Consider the following 26574-nt stretch of genomic DNA (forward strand, 5'->3'; position numbering starts at 1 on the left):
AAATAATTATTTTAGGACATAATTTTGTTTGGAATGAATAAAATAAATTATCGTGCAAGTTATTAATTTGACACGTTTTCATGTTATGATAATCTTCATTGGTTGTAAGTTATCTGCCGTCTGCTAGACGTCATGACGTGAACTTTCGCGTCTGCTGAGCTGTCAATTATAGTGTGAAAATTACTGTGAGCAAGATTGCTTTCTTCATTTCGCGTGTACTCTATCATATTTATACGTTTTTCTTTATAATAGGACAATGGCAACTTCAGAAGTAGACGCTAAATGTAGTGATATGAAATTCAACGTGCGTACAGTACATGATGGATTTTCTGCAAGCCTTGTGGAAGACGATGATGTAGAATTAGATAACTATTTATTAGCTTACAAAGAAATATACAAGTAAGTATCATATCATCTAAAATCATTATAATATTTGGCAGTATGGAAAATTGTCTTGCTTTCCTTCTTTGCCTTGCTATATCTTCTATAACAAGCCAATGTGGTATAAGGGAGGGTACATAATTGGACTAGCACAACATTGTGGGTAACCCTGGTTGTGTGATCAACGCCCCACAGGGCCACCGCGGAGACAACACAGCACACAGTAAGGGACAATCCCTATTCTTGTAGTTTGAAAACAAATCTATCCCATTATTTGTGGCAGGAATCGAACCACAGACTGCTTGAATGGGAAGCGTCTACTCTATAACTAAAACAAGGCGAATAACAATATACAACGTACTATGTTAAGATATGTACGAGTACAAATGTTAGGCCTATTTCATACCTAGCGTGTAAGCCGATGTTCTGCCGGCTGTTGTCTACCCATGTAGGCCTACGTGAATTTTACAAGCTATTTTGTAACATAAGCTGAAAGAGTATTTTTTTTGCAATGGCCTGTTGAGCCGATCGATTATTGTTTTTTTATGATGTCCAGAAATAAGTTAATATTATATTAAACTTTACGTAATACGAAATGAATCTAGATATTATGCCATTTGATACCGATCCACAACTAATGTTTAAATTATCATAATATACGGTACCGGTACCGTATTAAAAAGACCACCTCTCTCTTCAGTGGTATAATAGGCCTACAGTAATTCCAAGGATAGAGAAAATCATAACTTTATCATGAGTGAAGAAGAAGAGATCCTATATAAGATCTCACTTTACGAATTGTAAATGCAACAAAGCTACTAATTTATTGTTACATTTTGACCAATGAATTTAATTTTTGGTGTAGTAAACAATTGCATTTGAGGCTAACAATTAGAAAGTGATAATTTAAAAGACTATAAATAAATAAATAAATAAATAAATAAATAAAAATATTGTCACTTATTAATATTAAGAAATACAAACCTATGTATTTTTTATACATTAGGCCTATTTTCCTCCTATCGAAAGCAAATAATAATAATAACAACAACAACAACAACAACAACAATAATAATAATAATAATAATAATAATAATAATAATAATAATAATAATTTTTAAAATTTATTTATATACTATTAGCCTATATTTTATTGTGCTGTACAATAACCAGAGCCAATAACAGTTCAGAAAAAAAAGCATAATTACAATATATGACAAAATTGAGAATGACAAAATAATAATCAAATTACATAAAATAATTATTACACATAAAGACAATTACAATTAATGACAATTAATGGACGGACTAATGGATGACTTTCAAGTTCTCGTACATAATCAACCAATAAAAACAGTAGTAACATTAATTATACATGAATAGTATAAATTAATACTGAAAAATTTAATAAAATCAATTCTAAACAAGACACAAATTAGAAATATTAATAACAAAATGAGATACAACTAAATAAAGTAAATACTACACATTGAATGGATCCAAATTTAATCCATGCAAATTGGCAAATAATAATAATAATAATAATAATAATAATAATAATAATAATAATGTACATTTTGCATGATCACCTGTGGAGTAACGGCTAGGGCGTCTGGCCGCGAAACCAGGTGGCCTGGGTTCGATTCTCAGTCGGGGCAAGTTACCTGGTTGAGGTTTTTTCCGGGGTTTTCCCTCAACCCAATATGAGGAAATGCGGGTAACTATTGGTGCTGGACCCCGGACTCATTTCACTGGCATTATCACCTTCATTTCATTCAGACGCTAAATAACCTGGAATGTTGATACAGCATCGTAAAATAACCTATTAAAATTTTTGCACGGCCTTGTGTGTAAGATAAGTTTTTATTGTTTTCATGATATTAAATTTATGTTTCAGTTTCTTCCAACTTATGGGCAAAGTATTTGGTTTCGTCGCATCAGATGTTAAGAGCAAAATAGAAATACTTGAAGAACTTCGCCGAGGAGAAAATGGAGAGCAGTTTTTAACTCTAAAGAAAATGATTAAATATGAAAGTGAAAATGGACTACTGGAGAAATCTGACTATACATCTGGTTGCCGTACTCTGTTGCGGCTGCATAGAGGATTAGGTATGATCATTCAATCTGACACATGTAGACCCTAACTAAAATTACTAGTCATACCAGCTCCTTGATCTAGTGATCAGAGTTTGTAACATGTTCTGAAATTTAGGTTGAGTTTATATTTAAGATCTCTACTGGCGCTACATAATCATACATGGTCATGCTATTACATCACCAGGTTACATAACTACACTTTTCAGGCGCCCCAACCTTAGAAGTGGGTTACGTTTAACCCACTGCCAGGAGAAAAAACGAGAAAATGTCGAAAGAGGAGGAGGAGGGAATACCTACTAAGATGCTGTTAGGTCCATTGTTAAGGCTAGTGTATGTCATCATCATCATCATCATCATCATCATCTTCCTAACAAGTATTAGGCCAAGTGGCCTGTTACGGTCTCAAACTAGAATTTTCAGTCCATCTCTTCTTTGGACGGCCTAGAGATCTTTTGCCATATGGATGGTAATGAAGCAGTGCTTTTGGAGCTAGTGTATGTAATGGATGCAATATAGTAATTTACTCTTTCTAAATGACTCATGACGATTCTAATGGTTGTGATAGGCCTACACGTATATTTCTTGCACTGTACCTTTGTAGCTGAAGACTGAATCAATTCTGAAACTTTGAAAAAGTTTCATTTCGTAACATGATTGAAAACCCAAAAACTGCCCTCCAATATGTGGTATTTTCTTTAACACAGAAAAAAACATGCAACATCATGAGAGCTATGTGCTAATTTCCTGACAGTATATACCGGTAGCTATAATTTAATGCTGATCAGTAGGTTTGCCAGATTAAATACCTAATTTTTTTTGTAGAATGATAGGTTTTGTTTTTCTAAATTCCCGTAAAATACTTAATTTGAAAGCGAATTTCAAATGTAATTAAATTATAGTAGGCCTAAATCGTGTCTACACTTTGTCTTCCAAGATTTATGAAAGGGGGCTTTAGATTGTTGAAAGAAGCCGAATTACCAAGAAGTTATGAACATTTGCACTCATTATAATTATATGATCAAGGTTGTTTGTTTGCATTGTGTTGAGGGATGATTTAATCTTATTTATTGTTTCAAGATTTTTAAGTTTAACTAAAGGATTAGAATTTTCTTCAAATATGTGAGTTCAACTCTATTGTACTGTGATAATAAAGATTAATTTGTCATAAACATGTTTAAAACTGTAAGAAAATCTTCTTCTTCTCTCTTTGTAGGAGAAATCTGGCAATCCTATAAACTAGTTGCTTTCTATTGTTGCTGAAATTACAAAAGCGTAGTATTCCTTAGTTTATGAACTATAAAGTATGAAGTCTCATATTGTCTTAATTTCGTAGCTACTTACCTAAGTAAAAGTAAAAAAAAGGTATCCCCGTAACATGCCATGAAGGCATTTGGGGGGCATGGAGGTAGAGCCCCATGCTTTCCATGACCTCGGCACTAGAATGAGGTGGTGTCACAGTCTACTATATACAGTCGCGAAGCTCAATATGTAGTAAAAATGCAAACATGGGTAGTTGCCCACCACTAGGATCGCTACTATCGCCTCATCATCGCAGATCTCTCTCCTAGCAGCCGACAAAATATGTTACACTTTCGTTGTGTTCTTTTGGAAAAATTAACACCTTCCTTCCATTATTGAAATATTAAATGCATAAAGTTAATTTATTATTTTAATGAAGTATATTAAATTCCACCATAAACTCGAAGATACCTGCAAGAAATAAGTTAATATAATTTTTGTTTGTGCAAAACGAACTGAAATTTACTATAATAGCTTCACTCATTCAAGATTATAGCGAAAATTAACTATGAAACCAATAAATATTAATTTGCATTTCTCTTTACAACAATAATAATGGAAATATGAATTAATGGAGTAACTTACGTGTACCGGTACTTGTAGTGTAGGCTTACGTAGTTAACAAAGTGGGATGAGGTTAAGCAATAATAATCACACCAGAATTGGAAATAAAACGTGACCAATAAATTTTATTGTAACAGACTTTTTCTACGTCTCTAGTAAAGCAACAAATAAAAATAACAACAAAATTAACAGCTATAATTAAAAACATATCCTTTGAAGAAAAAAGTAGGCCTAAGCAATAATAATCCCACCAGAATTGAAAATAAAACGTGATCAATAAATTTCATTAAAACAAACGTAATTTTTGTACGTCTTTAGTGAAATAACACATAAAAATAATAACAAAATTAATAGCTACAATTAAAAATATATCCTCTGAAAAAAAAGTAGACCTAACCTTTATTTATCTGGAAATTTAGCAGCCTAAGTGACAGAACTTTAACCGGTATCTAATATCCTTTCGGTTAGACTGAAACATTTCATTGTGAAATTTAAGGATATAATGTATTCTAACAGTCACAAAGAACTTCAAATTAACAGTTTTGTTTCTGCACAGCATTCTTGTGGAAACCCAGGAACCTTTCTGAATCTTTCGGAAAAAGGATAACTCTGGCCTCTTTCTCTTACTGTTCCTACAGTTTATAGCACTACAAACGTCTCCTCCTTGTCCCATATTATTATTCCAATTATTATATTTTAGCCATTAACATTTTCATTATAACCAATAACGAACATTTCACAAGCATCAATGTGAAATACACAACGAGCTAGCACTCGACAGAAATACGACACAGTCCAAAGTCGACCATGGACAGTCTATTGTTTCTAGTTGCTAACCGCTTGGAGCGCTTTATCACGAGATTTGCAAAAAAACACCTCAAGCTTCGCGACTGTATATAGTAGACTGTGGTGGTGTGGTCGGCACCACGCTCTGACCGCCTTTTACCCCCGGTACTCAATTTTATAGGAGGCTGAGTAAACCTCGGGGCCGTTCTGAAAGTTTGGCAACGAGAAAAAATCCTGTCACCACCTGGGATCGAACCCCGGACCTTCCAGTCCGTAGCAAGCTGCTCTACCAACTGAGCTAACCGGCCACCCACTTACCTAAGTATCCATTTAAGTATCCATTTATATATGTAATATGTACATATCTTTCCAGATTTTATCAGACTGTTCTTACAAAAAGTGGGTGAACTGCGTGATGAAGACAAAACTTGCAAAGTTTGTCAGGATGCATATAATACAACTTTAGCCCAATTTCATCCTTGGCTTATACGTAAAGGAGCAATTGTAGCAATGCATGCCCTTCCCACGAGAGGTGGTTTGTTGCAAAAGGTGCGTTGTAATTTCATTTCATTATGTGTATGTAAGTTGGTATGATAGTATTGTTTCACATTATTCATGTAATTGTGAACGAAACCTGCATAAAATATGACATTATTTTCGATATTCAAACGTAAGCAAATTGAGGAGCGTTTTTTCAAAACTCGATAAATGCAAAATTTGAAAAATTGAGTTACACACACCATCCATATAACCTATGTGACCTTCATGATCCCATACAATCATTTCTCTCTAAAGACGATATTTGCCTTACTTATAAATAGGGAAACTATGAAGGTTTTTTCAAAACTCGATAAATGATCAGGAATAGATAAAGCAGAAGTCGATAAATGCAGTAAGGAAGAAGTATTTCCATTGTAATAATTTTATTCCTTACATTTCATTCAACTTCGCACAGATGCTAATTAATTATGTCTACGAACTGGCGGAAAGCGACTCTTGTTCTCACTGGGTTGTTGACAAGTTTCAGTTTCATTCTTTGAGAGGTTTTCATTGTGAATGCTGGTTTCGAAATAACTGACGATGCAAGGGATTTCTACAAAGACGTGCTAGAAAGCAACTGAAAGTAAAAAAAAAAAAAAAAAAAAAAAAAAATGATAATAATGTTCAAATAAAATTTAATTTAGATTAGGTAAAAAAATGTTATACAGTTTAGCAACTTCATGATACATATTGTTTAGTTTAATGTATGCATTATTGTGTATCTAAAATAAATTATGTAACAATATAAAGGAAAAATGTTAAATTAAAATTAAATTACATAAAAATGTTATTCAGTTTACTTTATGTAATACATTGTTAGTTCAATGTATCCATTATTGTGCATCTAAAATAAATAATGTAAAAGTGTATATCAAAAATCAATAAATACTGGAATTTATGCAAAAAAAAACATAAAAATAGACAAAAGAAACAGGATTACATGAACATCTTCCACTCACTGCTTATCATTTATCGACTTTTGAAAAAACCTTCATAAATTGACATCTGATTTCAAATAGTAAACAATAGACTGTAACAATTTTAATTACGCCATCTTGTTCATTTATTCATTGAATTACATGTGCTGAAATACACATATTTTTAAATAAATAATTCTTGTCAAAAAACAAAAAACGCATTTTCTGAAAAAAACTTGTTTTTGCATATATCTAGTTTTGAAAAAACGCTCCTCAATTAATTTATAGACAACTTAACAACTATGTGAAATGAAAATCTGATTCTTAGAAGTCAATAATGACATTATTGCATTTCTCAGGTGTTCGGGGAGAGGAGGTAAATTGCTGATATTGACTTCACACATGGGTCCAAGCGCATCGTATCTGACATAACATAAACATACTATCAGTACATGAACATACTTCTCGTTAAATAACATTTTTTGATTGCTTAATATAGTACTTAGATAGACTGATGACCTGAGGGTGCACGTTTTTGAACTATTATTAATAATTATTCTGCACCTAATCTTTCACACCAGTAGATGACATAATGCTTGGCAAATTCTTGCACTGGGTTTTCTCCGGTTGGTGAACAGTATGCAGTTGTGCAGAATTTAAATCCACAACAAATCCTGTCTATACTTCCATGCTGTCATGAAATATTGTGCAATTATAGCTGGTCGTGCACACAAAAGATAAAATGCAGCTTAAACTAAGCACAGAAGTCATTGTCGTCAGTTGGAGATTATAGGAGTATGATTTTTTAAAATTTGGAGTCATGTCTATCCCCTGTCATTGTAGTCCTTCTAATACTGGGTCCAGAAAAATTCAAATATAGACTTTTGCAAATGGTCAGTAAGGCCTGTAAGTGCTATAGATGATCTTTTTTTTTTTTTCTAGCCTGTGTAATGACTAAATCAGAAACAGTGTGTTGTCGCATATAGTTGATTCTTTGTTTCCACATAGTGGCATAGAGTCAAAGTGCTTAATATGCTACGAGTGGATTTTTCCACTCAAAATTTTTCTAAAAATTTAGTTTTTGCGAGATTTTAAGCTATATAAACATAAATAAAAACTACAAATCCCATCGGATTTTTCTAATTTCTTTAAAAAATGTTAATTTTGTGTACGCATGTATTTCTATCAAAAGTTTAAAGTTCGCGTCCGGAGAAATATGTGTGTTGTTAGTGTAAATTGTAAAAAGTGGCAAAATCGTCGTTTCTCGAGCTAGAAACAAGTCTTCTGTATAAACATTAATAAAATCTACAATTTCCAACCGATTGTGCTAATTCTTTCAGAAAGTGTTTAATATGCGTTATTAAACAGTATTCTATCACTCCTTTGGATTTTCCACTCAAACAAAATTTTTGTAGAAATTTAGTTTTTGCGAGATTTTAAGCATGATAAACATGAATGAAACTACAGATCCCATCGGATTTTTCTAATTTATTAAAAAAAAAATGTTAAATTCGTATGTACGCACATATTTCTATTAAAAGTTTCAAGTTCGCGTCCGGAGAAATATGTGTTTGTTAGTGTAAAGGTACGAACACACGTCGCTACTTTTGCAGCGCTGCAGTACAAAAAACTGCGCAACTCTTGTACTGCGACGTGTGAACAACTGTGCAACCCGAAAAGTGGCGGCTGCCGAACCTGCTGCTCGCTACTTTTCCATGCTGCGCGCAGCTTAAAAGTAGCGACGTGTGAACAGGGTTCTCAGGGTTGCAGCCGCAGCATTTTTGATATCGGTTTTGTTGAAACTTTTGCTGCGGTTGCAACCAGTGTTACCACCCAAATGTGCTAATGATACTTTTATTGCTTGGATATATTTTAATGTCAAATGTGATGAAAATAAATTATTTGTAACAGTTATTAAATACACAACACAGTCTGAGCATAATTGGTGACGATATAATTCATTTTTTAAATTTTCCGTAGCGTAGTTCCAAACAGGAGGGTTGCCAACATTGATTACGTGAATATACTGTTGGTTATCACTTAAGTATATAGGCGTTTTTAAAAGCTATATAGTAAAAATAATGTCAATTTCTGAATACTAGATACGACAGAAAAGCAAATAATAGATAAGGAAGCTTTCGCATGAGTTTCTTAATAATGCGAACATAACCACAAAATGTATATTGAGAAGTCAATACGGAGATGGAAACCTGCAGCATGACTGCGGCTGCAAAAGTAGCGCCTTGTGTGTGAACAGACTCGCAACCTCCAGTTGCAACTTTTGCAGCACTCGGGTTGCGCAGCACGAAAAGTAGCGTACAGCGCGCTACTTTTGGCTTACGTGTGAACACGACACGCAACTTTTGCAGCTGCAGTATAAAAGTAGCACTGCAAAAGTAGTGACGTGTGACTGTACCTTAAATCGTAAAAAGTGGCAAAATCGTCGTTTCTCCAGCTAGAAACGCGTCTTTTATATAAACGTTAATAAAATCTACAAATTCCAAACGATTGTGCTAATTCTTTCAGAAAGTGTTTAAGACTGTTACCATTATATTTAAAATGTGGATATTACCGTAAGTTTAGATATGATGTAACAGAAAAATTTAACATAGGAACTGGTTGTGATATTTAACTCACGTCATACTGGTGTGACAGAATAAGTTTTCTACATTGTCTTTGAAAACATGCTGCCTGTTTATTGCTACCAAACGGCATTTTTCAAGAGAAAGCTCAGAGGTTTAATTATCCTTGAATGTGTCAATGCTGTACTCAGGGCCCTCTAGTACGCACATTCCCCATATCCAAAGAATTACGTCAGGTTCATCAGTTCGAAAATTTAAAATTAATATAGTGGAATAATCATTAGGGATAGCTGGAATTCCAGATAGTAAATGAAGTCTTTCAGGATTGTTCAGAATTCACATTAATACGATAATGCAGTGTGTGTTTATCTCTCATTTAATAAATATATAAACTTTTCTTGTAGATTTGCCGTCCTGAGGAAGTGCAGCATACTATTGATTTACTACCAAAGATGCTTCAAGTAACAGCAGAAGCATACGACCGTACACACAAATGTTACACTGACAACAATCTCCATGGTTTGCCTTAGTTTAATGTATATGCAGGTATTGAGTATTTTGGTGAAGTTCCTGGAATTGATATTTGTTATTGCATATCAAAATGCTTTTGGTATAATGTGGGGAAAATAATGACAGCAGGATATTCACCGTGTGATTTTTTTAGCAGTTTTAGTACAAGGTATTCAATTTTATTTAAATTAAGAATTAATCATATCCTTTTTTTATGATTATTATTTTTGCTAGCATGGATGGACAGCTTAAGAAAACTATTCTCTATTGATACATTTTCTGAATTATTTCACAGATGGACTGTCAAATGACAATAAGAACTCCTGTCCACGTTAAACTATTGCTTAAAGCGCATTTTCTTCTAAAAGGACCATAACACATATGTTAGTGAATCCACACAATGCTCAAATTACACTTTTTTATTTCCAAAATAGCAGAAAAAAGTAATGGACATTTTATCTAGATATAAATTAGCTCATTTAAATACGTCAAGTGCTCAATCAATGATTGACGAATTTGTTATTTTATAACGAAAGGGTTGTGATCGATTTAGTTTATCTGAGCTGTCTATTCTACTAATTAATTTTTAAAGCTAGAGTGATATTCGAGTAATTATATTCTAAAACATGAATATAGCTGTAACTTAACGGTAATATGTTACTTATATATAAGTATATAATACGGCAATTATAATATTGGCAGTGATTTAGGTTGTAAGAATTACTAAAGGAAGAACCAATTCAATGAATCCGCCATTTTTTAAACGAACAGGTAGATATCTAAGTTTCACATTATAGTACCTTAAGGGTAACATACAGCTTACAGCAGTAAAATTTTTGAAAATATTCAACATTTTTTTTCCTCCATTACTATATCTTGTACAATAATGAAAATTGGTATGTATAAAACACTGTCCTTCTGCTATATGAAAAAAATATTTTTACGATTTAAAAAAAAAAATATTTATATATTTTTTAAAAATTCAAAATGGTGGCAGTTCACTGTGCAGTGATGAAGCGTTTCCCTCATAACTCGTAAACTTGTTAACTTTTTCGCGTTCTCTCTCTTTTATTTTATTGCTGAAACTCATGCTTACTCTTTCAACTACATTCCTTAATAAATCATATTTTTTTTTTATTTTGTGTTAGAAGAAAATACTATTATTTGACTAATTTTTAAAATGAATTTATTTTTTATCAGACAAGCTGTCAAAGATAGAGAAGTGATTTTGCGTCATATTGTAGATACGACATACATAAATACACACAAAAAATTTTTGAGTTATGAGGGAAATACTTCATCACTGCACAGTGAACTGCCACCATTTTGAAATTTGAAAAACAAAATATACATTTTTTTTTTTTTCACATAGCAGAAGAACAGTGTTTTATATATACTAATTTTCATTATTACACAAGATACAGTAATGGAGGAAAAAAAAAAGTTGAATATCTCCAAAATTTTACTGCTGTAAGCTGTAGGCCTACCCAACCCCGTAAGTTAAAAATGACTATTGATATAGAGCAGCTGACTAGGGTTGGATGGTTCCAAGTTCACTCTTGGGTGGCGAGATTTTTCTCTTTGTCAAACTTACAGAACAGCCTCAATCTTCAACCAGCATCCTGTCAAATCGAATCCCGGGTCTTTTCTGGGGGTATAAGGTGGTCGGAACGTGGTGCCGACAACACCACGTCATCTTAGTGTCGAGTTCATGAAAGTAAGGAGCTCTACCTCCATACCCCCCATGTGCCTTCATGGCGTCTAAAGAGAATACTTTGTTTATTGTATAGTACTGGAAACGAATGTGTGGAATATTCTATTTTTATGTAAGTCTACTTCCCTTCAGATACACAACAGTGTTTGTGAAAATATGTATTCCAAAATTTCGTCGGATTTCATACTGAATACAGCAGAGCTTGTGAGATGACATAAAGTATATGAAGCCATAAGATATTACAGTTTGATCAGTGGAATAAAGAAGTTGCTTTTCATTGTGACATTTCAGATACACGTTTTAAATTATCTTTCTATAATATTTATCTTTAATGATAATTGATGAACATCTTATAATCCTCCTGCGAATACAGCTGTTAAGCATAAACAATGGAGATTGTGTAACAAACTTCAATTTAAAGTCGAAAAGATTATACAGCGTGTTAGCTCTTCCGACCTTTTATATGGTTGTGAGAATTGGACGATCAAGACCATAGATAAATCTGGAATAACTGCAGCAGAAATGAGTTATATGAGAAAAACATGATGTTATAACTGGGATGATTTTAAAACAAATACAGACATTTTAGAAGAATAGGAGTATACTAGTTCTGGACAAAATCCAAAATTATGAATCACGATGGATACAACATGTGAACAGAATGCCACGTAATAGATTGCCTAGATTACTTAAAAATTACACCCCATCAGGCACAAGAAACCAAGGAAGACGTTGAAGAGACTCCTCGACATCTGATTTGAGATCATAACAGGTCAACAGTGACCTAACTCCCGAAAGCTACGTGCTGCTGATGATGATGATGATGATGACGATGACGACGACGACGACGAATAATCAAGACAAAATAATGTATCGAATTTTCAATATTTATACTATATTAATTTATAGATATAATTCGGAATACATAACAATTTAACGTAGACAATAGAATGCTTTCTTTCAGTGTACATTTGGCACATTGGATCTTCAATCCACTGGAATTATGCTGTGTAGTTGTGAAACAATACCAATAACTCAAATCTTTTCTCACCTCTTAAAAAAAAGGAATCTACTGAGAAAACTGCATCACTCATTAATAAATTGATAAGAAAAGTCAAAGTTTATTCAGTTCGTATATTCTTCTTCTTCTACTTTCTAATGGCTCAGATCTTGGTTCTTAGGTCGTTTTTCTTCTAGCTTCCCAATATTGACTAGAAGTCTATCCCTAGCCTATTCCATTATATTCTTTCTTTCCAGATGTGCCAAACAATCATGGCCAGTCAGGATTCTGAATCTCGCTACTGCATCCTCACTCTATGAGGATTATAGTGCTTTCTCTACTGTATCAATGTTCATCCACTTTCTATCATGATAGTTTGTATATTACCACATAAGAAAAAAGCCTCGTATCTATTATTATAAATTCAGGAGCATAAATATTCTTCATCTGTATTTATTTACATATTGGACGAGGAATATACTACGGTTCATATAAATTCTTACACACCTGATCAGTAGGTGTAATTATTTAATTTTTAACAATAGCAAAGCCACCGGCGTGGCTCAGTCAGTTAAGGCGCTTGCCTGCCGGTCTGAAGTTGCGTTCGGGCGTGGGTTCGATCCCCGCTTGGACTGATTACCTGGTTGGGTTTTTTCCGAGGTTTTCCCAACCGTAATGTGAATGCAAGGTAATCTATGGCGAATCCTCGGCCTCATCTCGCTATCACCAATCTCATCGACGCTAAATAACCTAGTAGTTGATACAGCGTCGTTAAATAACCAACTAAAAAAAAAAACAATAGCAACAGCTTTTATAGGTTATGTTCTTCCCAACACATTTCTATTGAAATATATTTTAAGACAATATTTCTACTTTAATGCACTGTTTTCTGTAGTTTAGTATCTGATTTTTGACTGTCATGATGTAATCATGGTGAAAAGTAGGCATGATTCTGTATTTAAGATTGGACACCCAAAGATTTCCGCCCTAACTTGAAAATTTGCGAAAATAAATCTAGAAAGTCTCCACTAACCTGCTGTCATCAATGGCAGTTGTTTACGGCTTTAGTTAATTCTAGCAATATAATAATATTTTAATTACTATTATGTAATTTAGAGTCGTCCCTAGTGGTCGTATGGTTCCCATGCTGTCTGTTGAAGCCAGGGTCCGCGGGTTCAAACCTGCCTGAGGGTGCTGGATTTTAAACAGCAATAAAACCCTCAGCACAGCTTCCTCCAGGAGACGCGTAAAAGAACCCTGTCCCTGAGAGAAGGGCTCCAGATGAAAATCGTCGGTCATTTCTCTTCCACTTTGAACTTTGATGCTGAATTATTTCTGCATCGTTAAATAACATACTACTATTACTGCGACCTAATCTAGAATATTCTTATATCACTCTAGCTTTAAAGAATTCACTTATTGGTACTGTAAAAGTATTAAGAGGTACAAATAATGCTGTATAAAATGTACAGAGGTTTTTAAGTTTTATACTTAATGTAGAATTTGCATTTTTAATTACTTCTGTCAAATACAGAAAGGTCCTATTCCTGTCATATAATATTTCCTAGCATGTGAGAATAATCCTTACCCAAGAAGCTCTCTGTGTTTATGATTAGCTGAAACATATTACCAGTACAGTATGTAATTCATGTTGTGTTATGTACGTATGGCAATTATAAGTACGTGTGCATGTTGTACTTAAAACATGTTATGGGTTATACATAGATTCAATTCTAACAGTAATACATTCCACGAATGAATGAAACAATCAATATTGATGTATGTATTTTGAAAGGTCACATTACCTGTTTGTAAGTGCAGAATACAGGTGCGTCAGAAATACCTGACTGTTTTTACCAAGAAATATATCTCTAGTGCAAAGTATAAATATGCATTTTACTAATTGCATTTATTGCAGTGTTTTTGACATTCATATGGTAATTTTTTTCATTTATTGTGACAGTCAGTACACTTCTGCAGTTGGAATGACAAGGACGTCATTAGTCATTACAAGTTCAAGAATTTTACTAGAAATTCCAACAATACAATTTCGAATTCATTTTTTCAACTAAAAAATGCTATGGGGGTATTTAATAAACTTTACTTAAGATGTAGTGAAGTGTGGACTGTGAAGAATAAAGATGTCAGTAGAATAACAGCAAGTGAGCTGAGGTTCATGAGAGCAACAGCTGGATGTACTCGCTGGGTTCATAAAAAAAAATGAGGACATAATGCAAGAACTTCAAATAGAACCCATTATACAGTTCATCAGCAAATATCAACTTCAGTGGAAGGGTCATTTCGAACGAATGGATCGATGCAGAATTCCAAAAGCACTGTTTCATTACCATCCGCATGGCAAAAGATCTCTGGGTCATCCAAAGAAGAGCTGGACTGAAAATTCTAGTTTGAGACCATAACAGGCCACTAGGCCTAATACTTGTTAGGAAGACGACAACTTAAGATGTAACCCGAAAGAAATGGTCGGGTATGCTGATATCAGACGAGCAGACAGACCAGTTTATGTCTCCAAAACGTGAATTGATTCTCACTGGCAACAGCGTTCTGAGGACGGCCATGGATCTTAGCTGCATCAGCAGTTGCTCCATTTTGTTCAAACCATCGATCACGTTGTTAAGAAGCTAAGGCATTCTGTAGGAAAGTTTGCAGCATGAACTTATATCTCTGAGAACTGACAATGACTGTCCTTCCTCATTCTCAAAAAAATAAGGCTCAGTGATGCCATCCACATGCCAGCACTTTCACAGTGTACCGTTACCTTTTACCATGTAGGGGACATCGATGCAGTTGTTGAGGGTGTTTTGGGGCCCAATATCCATAATTTTGCCTATTAACGTAACCACATACAGTAGAACCTCTCTTATCCGTGGTAATGAAGGGGATGGACTGAACGGTTGATTGAAAAAATCGGATAATCCGTACCATGAAAGATTTGTAATTTCCTCCATGGTCTTGTATTTAACTTGCTAGGTAGTGAATCACAAGTTCACTAATTTAGGTCTGGTTGCCAACGACGAGTCTTTAAGGGGCAAGGAAGCCATTTGTAATGACTGTCTCAGGAAAGACAGGTATAAAGGAGGTCTCATGTTGTAGATTTATATACTTTTTTACACTTTGTCCTTGTTTTTTTATTAAATCGCGCAGTTGTAACTCAAACCTCGTATTCTGATGCAAGATGAGCCACAGTTTCTCTTTCTCAAACCAATTATTTCCATTTTTTCGATACTTAGCACAACACGTTTCCTGATAACACCCGTGGAAGACATTGTATATGCTATACAAGTTATATTATAGAACAGAAATTCGAACAGTAGACAATGCTGTGTAACGATAAAGGCTTGTAATAACACTCTGGCAAAAAAATATGTAGAACCTACTAATATGATGTACAAAACAGTACTTCAAATAAGTTATTTATTTCTGAAGAAAAAAAAAAAAAAGATCTAGAAATAGAGAGTCGGATAATCCGCCAATCGGTTAATAGGGTGACGGATAATCGAGGTTCTACTGTATATGGAAGTGTGCTTTATTTGACATTAGCAACGTATTCACTGTTGTGATTGTCATTTATCAGGTTAAAAGGTTAATTAGGAAACCAAACTCGGTTCATCTTGTCTTGCACCGTAAATTCCTGTCTCACTTATAAAGATGGAAGTTTAAATCTTTGTACAGTATTCGACAAACACTACTGTCATGCAATGAAGGGCAATAGAATGTTGTCGAGCTGACCTCTTTGACTACAAAGCACAACTTCCCGTACCTGCCTCACATTTTCCAATATACGAGTCAAATGTAGACATCCTGAAGAATTCTCATAGATCCTTCTTCACGCCATTTTTTGTACAATAACAAGGTATCACGACTAGAAGCATTGCATTTCAGTAGAAAACTACACTGTGTGACTGTAACAGATTCTATTTTAATAAAAAGTTCTATTGCAGCAATGCAGTGAACAGACCAGTGCTCCATCTCTACTATACTCCACACAGTACTGAACAATGTAACAGTCACTACAGCAGCCCCACTCAGAGGGCATGATAGTTATTAAAGTTGAAAAACCGTGAGAGGTTTCTGACGCACCCATTATAATTTCACGTTATATTTGTATGCATAATCATAACCACATATGAACTTTTCCCCCTTCTTTATTAGTGGGATAACTTGGCCGGATATGAAAATGCATTGTAATACTTATGAGGATTGATTGCATTTCTATTTATTTAACTAGATTTATATTTAATATTATTGTTAATATGTGCTTCTTTAACTGTTAACTTAGGTATAACCTGTTAGATCCTATGTTAATTGTAATGGTAAATACGTAAATGATTATGTGCTCACTGATTTACGTTTTAACTTCTTTACTGTGTTAATATTATAAAAATTACCTGGCTAACTAGTTTCGACGTAGAGTCCATCATTGTCCAAAGCCTTTGGAGGATGACGGACACCACGCCGAAACTCATCAGCCAGGTAATTTTTATATAACACAGTAAGTTAAAGAAGTTACAACGTAAATAGTGATTATACAAGTGTTAAAAAGAGTGTATCTAACAATGAAAAAAAAAAAAAAAAAGATTACATGCTATTGTGAAAGCACCTAGAATTATGGAAATCGAATTTTCTTCCCTATAAAAAATGAAAATTATATTTGATTATAACTGAAGAGTTCGCGGGAAAAACGATGAATGTCACATTTCTGTTAAAGATTAGATAATGATCTAATTGAGTCTATAACTGCAAGATGTAGTGCTGTTTCTGTAGAAAATAAAGGAAAGGATTACTGTATTCGTGGTGATAATTCTCCTTTTTACCATTTTTCATAAGAACAACATTAAATTTCGCAGTGATCCATTGAATTAGATAATGACATCAACCTTAAGAAAACTGTGACATTCGTTTTTCCCGCGAACTCTTCAACTCATTCTCTAATTTTAATTGTTTCTCTTAGGTGATTATTATTTTGCTTTTCCAATGAGATATTTTCTGTAGGAATACAGAAAGATGGTTTAGGGATGTGATATAATACAATAGTTTATCATTGCTTTCTGTACCGGTGATTGGGATGATTATAAGTTAATGCAAAATGTTGAGATGACATCAGGAAAATTGGAAAACGCCTAGAAATTTACTTCAGTCAATGTTGCCCACCACAAATTTCACTTTGACTCTTCTAGGATTCAGTCGGAATCTTTGATGTCGAAAGCTGATACAAAAATAATTTCGCTATGTATGATCTGTTTTAAAAGAAAGACAGATTAAAGAATTTCTGTGAATTATGAACACGAGGGAAAGTAAAGATTTTTATTCTTTATCATTAACAAATCCCTCCTTTTTGCTCAATAAACGTTTAACTAAATTGAAACGTTAAGGATTTATGCTGCTGTTTTCTACTTTTTATAAAATTGAATGTGGTGTGCCCTTTGAAACACATCATATTAGAACTGGAGACCTTTCACTTTTTAACATAATGATTAGATAACGAAACACTTATCAGTTATGGCTGACATGATTAACTCATTATTATCAAAGCACTTCAAGACCTGTACAAAATATTTATGAGAATAATGTCTTATCAGTATGTAGTTACAGGACACCTTGCATAAATTGTAGGTATTTACTATTCCTGTATGATTAAGCATTATTTTGATGCTGGCTGGTTCAGGCACACACAACAACACATTCAATGACATTACACTGTAATGAACATTAGTGTTTGTAGAAATGGATTCGGAACACCTCAAAATCTGTGCTTCAGTGGCTAATCATGACAATATCTTTGAAAAATATTGGAGTGCAAGAGGTCAAATGACTTTGTCAAACGCCGGGCATTATAAAACGAACAACATCATTACTATTTGTACTCTTAATCAAGATGATTTTGAATGTCTGTTGAAGTTATTAGAATACATTGTATATATTATTTAATACCTAAATGTAACATCATATTCCACTAAACTTTGATCCAATTAAGTGAAAAATATATCATCAGTAGGGAAAGGATTTTTAGGTGTTAAAGAAGAGAGATTTAGGACTTTATTTTTTTTTTATCCAATGCCACCAGATTGTCTTTTCGACATTTCTGGTCTTCTCTCCTGGCCGTGGCTTAATTGTAACCCACTTCTGAAGTTGGGGCACATGGAAGGCGGAGTTACATTACCCCCGATGATGTGATAGGATGATTATGATAATATGCTGCCAGGAGAGGTCTTAAATCTAAACTTAACCTAAATTCCAGACCATGGACGAACACAGGAATAATCCCCACAATCAGATAATCTTGAAAATCATACAGAATTACTGATCAGATAAGTGGAAGAATGGTTGGTTACTCACTTTAGGACTTTATAAATGCCAGTTTAGGATTTTTAGGAGTTTATATAAAATTAAGAATAAAATTAATGTTCTTACTTTAAGTAAGTATTTCATTTTAGGTGAAATTTATGGTACAAGGAACTGGTCCTGATAATAAGAGCTACTGAATTGAAAATTCTATCAGTGAAAGAGACTGATTGCTGATTGGTCAGTTTCATTTCGCATTTGTAAGTTCTCACCTAACCTGAACAATTTACCACGCCATTTATGCTAGGATGGACTTTTCCAAAGCGAACATCGATTCCAGGAAATTAGATAAAATCTTCTTTAATCCCCTTCTAAGATCAATAAGGAACAACGAGCTTATCAGACTAGTGTTTGTCTGTAAGATATATTTACTTTTTTTACATTTTAAATAGCATTTTTGTAGGTTTTTTGTGGCATTTTTGCATTTTTAGTACCGGTATTTTTATTTTAAATATACGCAAACTACTTTAAAGGCGCTTTTCAGACACAAATATAGTTTTTAGGCATTTATAGAAGTTTATGGTTCATTTAAGCATTTTAAGTTCTATAGAATTTTAATAGGGGGATCCTGTGTACATGAAACGTGGAGATATCTGAATAACATATGTCTAGGACGTAGCAACTAGAATGGAAATAGAAATTCGTTCCCTAATCATCAGTGTGTGGCCAATGCTTTTTTTTATTGGTTTATTTTACGACGCTTTATTAGCTGCTATTGCTATCTAGCATCTGAATGATATGAAGATGATAATATCAGCAATATGAGTCCAGGGTCCAGTGCTGAAAGTTACCCAGCATTTGTTTTTAATGGATTGAGAGAAAAAACTTCAACCAGGTAACTTGTCCCAATCAGGATTTGAACCTGGGCCCGCTCATTTCACAGTCATACATGCTAACCGTTACTCCACAGCAGTGGACGCCAATTCTTAATTTTGCCTCCAACACCTTTGTGCCCCGGCTACCTGGATTTTGTAATCTGTTATAAATTATCTGATCTGAAAGACCAGATTAACAAGGGAAAAGTTAATGAATTCATGTTGAAACTGCGTACATAGATCTTCAGAATAAATAGACAAATAGGTAGGCTAAATTAGACACAGCTGCAAATTTTATGCATGAATACATCGCTGATAGAATCACTGTTAAGGTCAACGTCAGCAGTGATAATCAACGTCTCTTCTTCCCAAATACCCTGAAAATTTGGCATGTCTTCAGTGTACTGGGACCCCTGGAAGTAGCCATCTTGTATGCACTAACAGTAAAAATGTCGGTTGCTATAGTAACCATTGTGCTATATCATTTGCTACCCGTTAGTTGATACATTGTGAAATAGTAGCAGAGAAAAAGAAACTAACTGAAACTTAATTAAATAGGACACAAAATACAATTTTATAATATAACATCGTGGTGGAAATGTCAATATGACAGTGAATGTGTTGGAAATGAGCGTGTGCAGAAATAGTTATCAATTGGGAATATTTCGGAATATAAAGTATATATACATTAGAAATTGAAAGCAACAAATCCATAAATTTCCTAGACATCACAATGACAAAAGTTGACAACAAACACACATTCAAAATCTATAGAAAACCCACAACAACGACACACATACACAACACATCCAATCACCCAACACAACACAAACAAGCTGCATTCCGAACAATGGTACACAGACTACTCAACATACCAATGAACCAACAAAACAACAAAGAAGAGTTAAACACAATCAAATACATAGTAGAAGAAAACGGTTACAACCCTAACATAATAAGAAAACAAAACAGAATTACAAAAAACATAGGAATACAACACAAACACAAGAACACAAAAAATACATCACACTATCATACGAAAACAAAAACACATACAAGATTGGAACCTCATTCAAGAAATTAAATTACAACATCGCATACAGAAAACAAAACACTCTACAAAAGCATCTCAACACACACACAACACAAACAAACAAATACAACCACAAACTCAAATACAATACCTGAAACAATTCTACATAGGATAGACAGGTAGATCATTTCAAACATGTTTTTATTTATTTTAGTAGGTTATTTTACGACGCTTTATCAACAGCTTTGGTTATTTAGCGTCTGAATGAGATGAAGGTGATAGTGCTGGTGAAATGAGTCCGGGGTCCAACACCGTAAGTTACCCAGCATTTGCTCATATTGGGTTGAGGGAAAACCCCGGAAAAAACCTCAACCAGGTAACTTGTCCCGACCGGGAATCGAACCCGGGCCACCTGGTTTCGCAGCTAGACGTGCTAACCGTTACTCCACAGGTGTGGACTCAAACATGTTACAAAAGAACACATCACAGCCATAACAAAAGTACAAAACACTTCCACATACGCAGACCACATCACAAATGCCAACCACACCTACAGCAACATAGACACAGACATGGAAATTCTATATATTCAACCGAAAAACCAGAAACTGACATACACTAGAACAATACGAAATATATTATAATAATAATAATAATAATAATAATAATAATAATAATAATAATAATAATAATAATAATAATAATGGCTTTATTTAACCTGGCAGAGTTAAGGCCTTAAGGCCTTCTCTTACACTCAACCAGGATTAAAACTTGCTTACACAGTTGATCATAAAACTTGATCAGAATTAAGTAATTACATACTGATTACATAATGAGATCAAAAGAGGTAGTTACATAAAATTTACCTCATAAAATAAAAATAAACATAGTGAAATACATATTAATTTGTTAGAATCAGATGCGAATCACATAAAAACAGAAGCCAATAATTCAATAAAAAAAGAAAAATGTACACAGTAAAAATAAAAATAAAAATAAACACATTAGTATACATATTAATATTAGATTACAATTAAATAGCACTTACACAATTAAATCAGAAACCGACAATTGAATAAAATGTACACAAAAAACAGATTAATAATAAAAAACAACACAGTGGGATACATATTGGCGTTAAGTGATAAATAAACACGATTTAGATAATAAATAATAATAATAATAATAATAATAATAATAATAATAATAATAATAAATACAGTGGAACACATTTGCAACACGTTAGGTCTGGCAACTCATCATAAGATACTTTTCTAATTTACATTTAAAGGAAATTAAAGTTCGGCAGCCCTTGACTTCAGGCGGCAGAGAATTCCAGTGACGAGAAGTAGCAACAATGAAAGATGAAGAATAAAGAGATGATGTGTGCAGTGGTATTTCTAACGTGTATATAGACACACAAAAACACACGTGCATCAGATCCTCAACACACAACTCAATTTCAGAACACACACTGTTTGACTTCACATTACACTACACAAACACACCCCCACAGGAAACACAATCAGAAGGCGCGAAGACCAGCCAGTTCTGAGGATAATCCACTGGGTGAAACTAGTCAACAAGGTAACCTAGTTAATTAACACGGAAAGCATATATACACTTTATATTCCGAAGTGATGTAATGTTAAAAGTTGTGTAATCAAGATGTAGAGGAATATTTCTTGGTACACATAACTGTAATTTGTAAATATTAGTATATTGATTTCAGTATTTCTGACATATATACACACATCACATAACTAATGCCAGGATTAAGAACACATGTCTTATAGACATCCCATGTGTACTTAATCAAGAATAATTTTATGCAAGGTACGACTGCCGTTATTTTTAAACTGCATTATTTAAAAACGAATTTTAATATTAGTTCAGTTTTGAAGGTACCGGTATTTGTTAAAAAAAAAAAAAAAGCCAAATGTATGTCATGCATTCCATTTACGATGTAAGATACTGATAATTTTATATATTTGTGTGAAGTGTTATTTGTGACAGTAAAATGAAATCTTACTTCATTCTGACAACAGTTACATGAAAACTTGAGAACAACATGGATATTTTTCATATCAAATATTGCCCAGCCTAACAAGAAAATTTATTTTTCAGATGTAATACACATATTCCACATAGTAAATAAAACCTGCAGTCTTGTTAAAATATTACTGTTTGCTTTGAAACAAGTAAAATGCAGGTTTGCCTAGTTACCAATCCGCAGGATGAGAAGATTCACCCTTTATATGTATATATATATACTTTTTCGATTGTCACTCGTAATTTTATTAATGAAAAACATCTAAATTTTTATTAAAATAAGTATTAAGTAAATACAAAGATTTTAAAATTGTTATTCACGGTTTAATTTTTCTTTAGTTCTTCGCATTCTCCTAGCAGGAACCTTCCATGCAAAATTTTATCATTTGGTACCGGTAGAAATAAATGAAATGTATTTTTTTGTTTACTGTTCGAATACTTGCAATTCCCCAATCAATGAACTCTAGTAACTTAAAAGTGAAAGCTTTCGTTTCTGGCGAAATGCAGCAATATCCTATTTCACAACAAGTAAGGTCTAATGTCCTACAGAAACCACCTACCGCTATACTAGCAAACAAAGTTTTTCTATACCAAAAAATGCCTTGTATGCTATCTACCAAAAAGTAATTGGGCACTGTTTTTGCCCCTTTAGAACCTCGTGGTACCACCTCTTGTTGCTATAACAGCAGCCACCCTGTCAGGTATGCTCTCCACTAGTTTGTGTAAGATATCCACTGGAATGCATCGCCATTCCTTTTACAACATGGCAATGAGTTGGACAATGGAAGTTGGCCGCATCTCCCGAGACCTCAATCGCTGGTCCAATTCGTCCCAAAGGTGCTCAATGGGATTGAGATCAGGACTCTGTGCAGGCCAGTCCAACCGGTGAACATTATTGTCTGCATACCACTGCATAGTAGCCGCCGGAGCATGGGACCAACTTCTATTGTCCAACTGAGTGCCATGTTGCAAGAGGAATGGCGATGCATTCCAGTGGACATCCTACACAAACTAGTGGAGAGCATGCCTGACAGAGTGGCTGCTGTTATAGCAACAAGCGGCGGTACCACGAGGTTCTAACGGTACGGTCACACGTCGCTACTTTTATACTGCAGCTGCAAAAGTTGCGTGTCGTGTTCACACGTAAGCCAAAAGTAGCGCGCTGTACGCTACTTTTCGTGCTGCGCAACCCGAGTGCTGCAAAAGTTGCAACTGGAGGTTGCGAGTCTGTTCACACGCAAGGCGCTACTTTTGCAGCCGCAGTCATGCTGCAGGTTTCCATCTCCGTGTTGACTTCTCAATATACATTTTGTGGTTATGTTCGCATTATTAAGAAACTCATGCGAAAGCTTCCTTATCTATTATTTGCTTTTCTGTCGTATCTAGTATTCAGAAATTGGCATTATTATTACTATAAAGCTTTTAAAAACGCCTATATACTTAAATGATAACCAACAGTATATTCACGTAATCAATGTTGGCAACCCTCCTGTTTGGAACTACGCTACGGAAAATTTAAAAAATGAATTATATCGTCTCCAATTATGCTCAGACTGTGTTGTGTATTTAATAACTGTTACAAATAATTTATTTTCATCACATTTAACATTAAAATATATCCAAACAATAAAAGTATCACTGACACATTTGGGTCGCAACCGCAGCAAAAGTTTCGACAAAACCGATATCAAAAATGCTGCGGCTGCAACCCTGAGAACCCTGTTCACACGTCGCTACTTTTAAGCTGCGCGCAGCATGGAAAAGTAGCGAGCAGCAGGTTCGGCAGCCGCCACTTTTCGGGTTGCACCGTTGTTCACACATCGCAGTACAAGAGTTGCGCAGTTTTTTGTACTGCAGCGCTGCAAAAGTAGCGACATGTGATCGTACCTTAAAGGGACAAAAACAGTGCTCAATTACTTTTTGGTAGATAGTGTATAATAAACTTCACTTCATCCAGGTAGGGAGGTTTGCAATGGAATGTTAAGAGTTAAAGATATTGAGTCTATGTAATTATATACTGTAATTTGTAATATGTTGTTAAAAACGATGGTATTTGTTTAAAGTTAGGGAATTGATTGACATTAGTTGCCTTGAAACGTGAGGTTGATAGTTTATTCTCTAGTTTTGCTGTTGTAACTCCTGATATCATGCAAAATTCTGTTTCAGTGTTAAAAGAGTTGTGGGAAAGCATTTTATTACTAGAAATCAGGACGAACAAAACAAACAAATCTGTTTTATCCAATGATCAAATAGCTGTCCAGAAATCCTGACAGAATATTTCTGAATAGATAGTACTTCAGCAACACTTATTGTAACTTTTTCACATATTTTGTTTCCTATAATTCAATTATTTTTATCAATGTCATATTAGTGTACAATTTTAAGTATTTTTATTATAAGAAAGACAAGAAGTGGCTGAAGAGTGTATTTTTTTTAACACTCCCTTGCCTTAAAGCAGCTCTGCCTCTACTTTATTAAATTAGATTTTTAATTACGAGCAACTTTTGACGTATTATAAATTTTAGGAGATGAATAAATGTTTTATATTATTAATGAAGAATGTCTGACAACTACATTGTGTAAAAAGTACACACAACATTTTATATCGTATGAATATTTCATCTGTAACATTTTATCTGAAATAACATATTTTCTTATTTTAAAATACAAGTAAAATGTTTCCTAAGAAAAAGGAAGCATTATACATTTACTATAATTTTTATGCATTTCTTACAGATGTAATACATAAAAAAAGTTAGTGTGTCAACTTAAGAACTTCGTCTTTGCATTTTTAGTATCTTTGATAGGTTTATGAAAACAGCTATAGACATCTTGTTTAGAAGAAGAGGGATTGTTACAGCAATTCCGACATGTTACAGATTTAGTATGTACACGTTAAGAGTACAATAGAACAAAATATAGGACAAGAGTTTAGTGATAAAATGCCTAATTCATGCTTCAGACTGGGAGTGAGAAACTATTTGTACAGTATCAAATAAGATAATAGTTGACAACGATAAATCTAATGCATTTCCTATAAGAGGATGAAGAAAATAAGTAATATATATAATTCTTCACTTTCTTAAATCTCTTTCATCTGTGAAATTTGAAATTTTTAAATAACAAGAGAATAAAACTCTGAAGCAATGTCAGCTCTAATTAAACAATTTATGACATAAGAAGTAAACTTAACAGTTAAGATTTGTATCTGCTTTGCACTTAAAAGCTACAGCTATTATATTTGCACCAGGAATAGTAGTTTACCATACTTACTAGACAAAGTTAATCCTTTGAATTTGCGCTTTTTTGAGCAAAGTTATTACAATTATATCCCAGAATGTTAACTGGCAGTAAATATATTCCTACCCTTACAATGTAATGTGTAAGTAAATTTTGGTTTTCTCACAAGCAGTCTTTAGTATAAAATTAACATTTAATTATGTATCCAGTTTGTAATAAAATTAAGCTATAATTTTTTTTTTTGTTATGAAATGTAAAGTGTGTACATTTTAGGGTTTACATATGTTATGTAATTAGTGTCATATGCAAAAAGTATTTCGGATTTTCAGTTTAGCTTGTGTGGAAAGGCAGTGCTCGAATATACCTGCTTATGACCACAAAATAATAATATAACGTAAAATTATTTTGGTATACTGAAGACGACACAGTTTACATTCTTTGTCATAAGATGTACAGTAAAATAAATTTGTTTTGCTGTATACATATGTTTTCTTTAGGTAATTATATGAAATTTAACAAACAAAAGTAAGCTACCAAATTATATTTCGGGCACTGTCAGCTTTTCAACGTTTGTTCTATAACGAATTTGAAGGTTGTGTGTATGTGCCAATATGTTTGTGGCATTCCAAGGTGAAGCATTTTGTATCTTGTTTATAAATGGAATAAAATACGTACCAGAAA

General features: G+C 33.7%; 1 protein-coding gene across 1 annotated transcript; it reads left to right on the forward strand.

The window, feature by feature from the left end:
- The first annotated feature begins 91 nt into the window (after nt 1-91).
- On the forward strand, nt 92-26574 carry LOC138714722 (ceramide-1-phosphate transfer protein). Its single transcript, XM_069846807.1, has 4 exons — nt 92-399; nt 2279-2490; nt 5501-5676; nt 9571-26574. Exons 1-4 carry the CDS (start codon nt 257-259, stop codon nt 9694-9696), a joined length of 657 nt encoding a protein of 218 aa, XP_069702908.1. The 5' UTR covers nt 92-256; the 3' UTR covers nt 9697-26574.

The sequence above is a fragment of the Periplaneta americana genome, chromosome 15 (genome assembly GCF_040183065.1).
Source record: "Periplaneta americana isolate PAMFEO1 chromosome 15, P.americana_PAMFEO1_priV1, whole genome shotgun sequence".
Classification (NCBI taxonomy): domain Eukaryota; kingdom Metazoa; phylum Arthropoda; class Insecta; order Blattodea; family Blattidae; genus Periplaneta; species Periplaneta americana.

Bases quoted from the DNA above. Each gene is read 5' to 3' on its own strand.
- LOC138714722 (XM_069846807.1), top strand. From the start codon at position 257: ATGGCAACTTCAGAAGTAGACGCTAAATGTAGTGATATGAAATTCAAC. The intron at 400-2,278 runs GTAAGTATCATA...TTTATGTTTCAG, and splicing joins GCTTACAAAGAAATATACAA to TTTCTTCCAACTTATGGGCA. The intron at 2,491-5,500 runs GTATGATCATTC...ATATCTTTCCAG, and splicing joins GCGGCTGCATAGAGGATTAG to ATTTTATCAGACTGTTCTTA.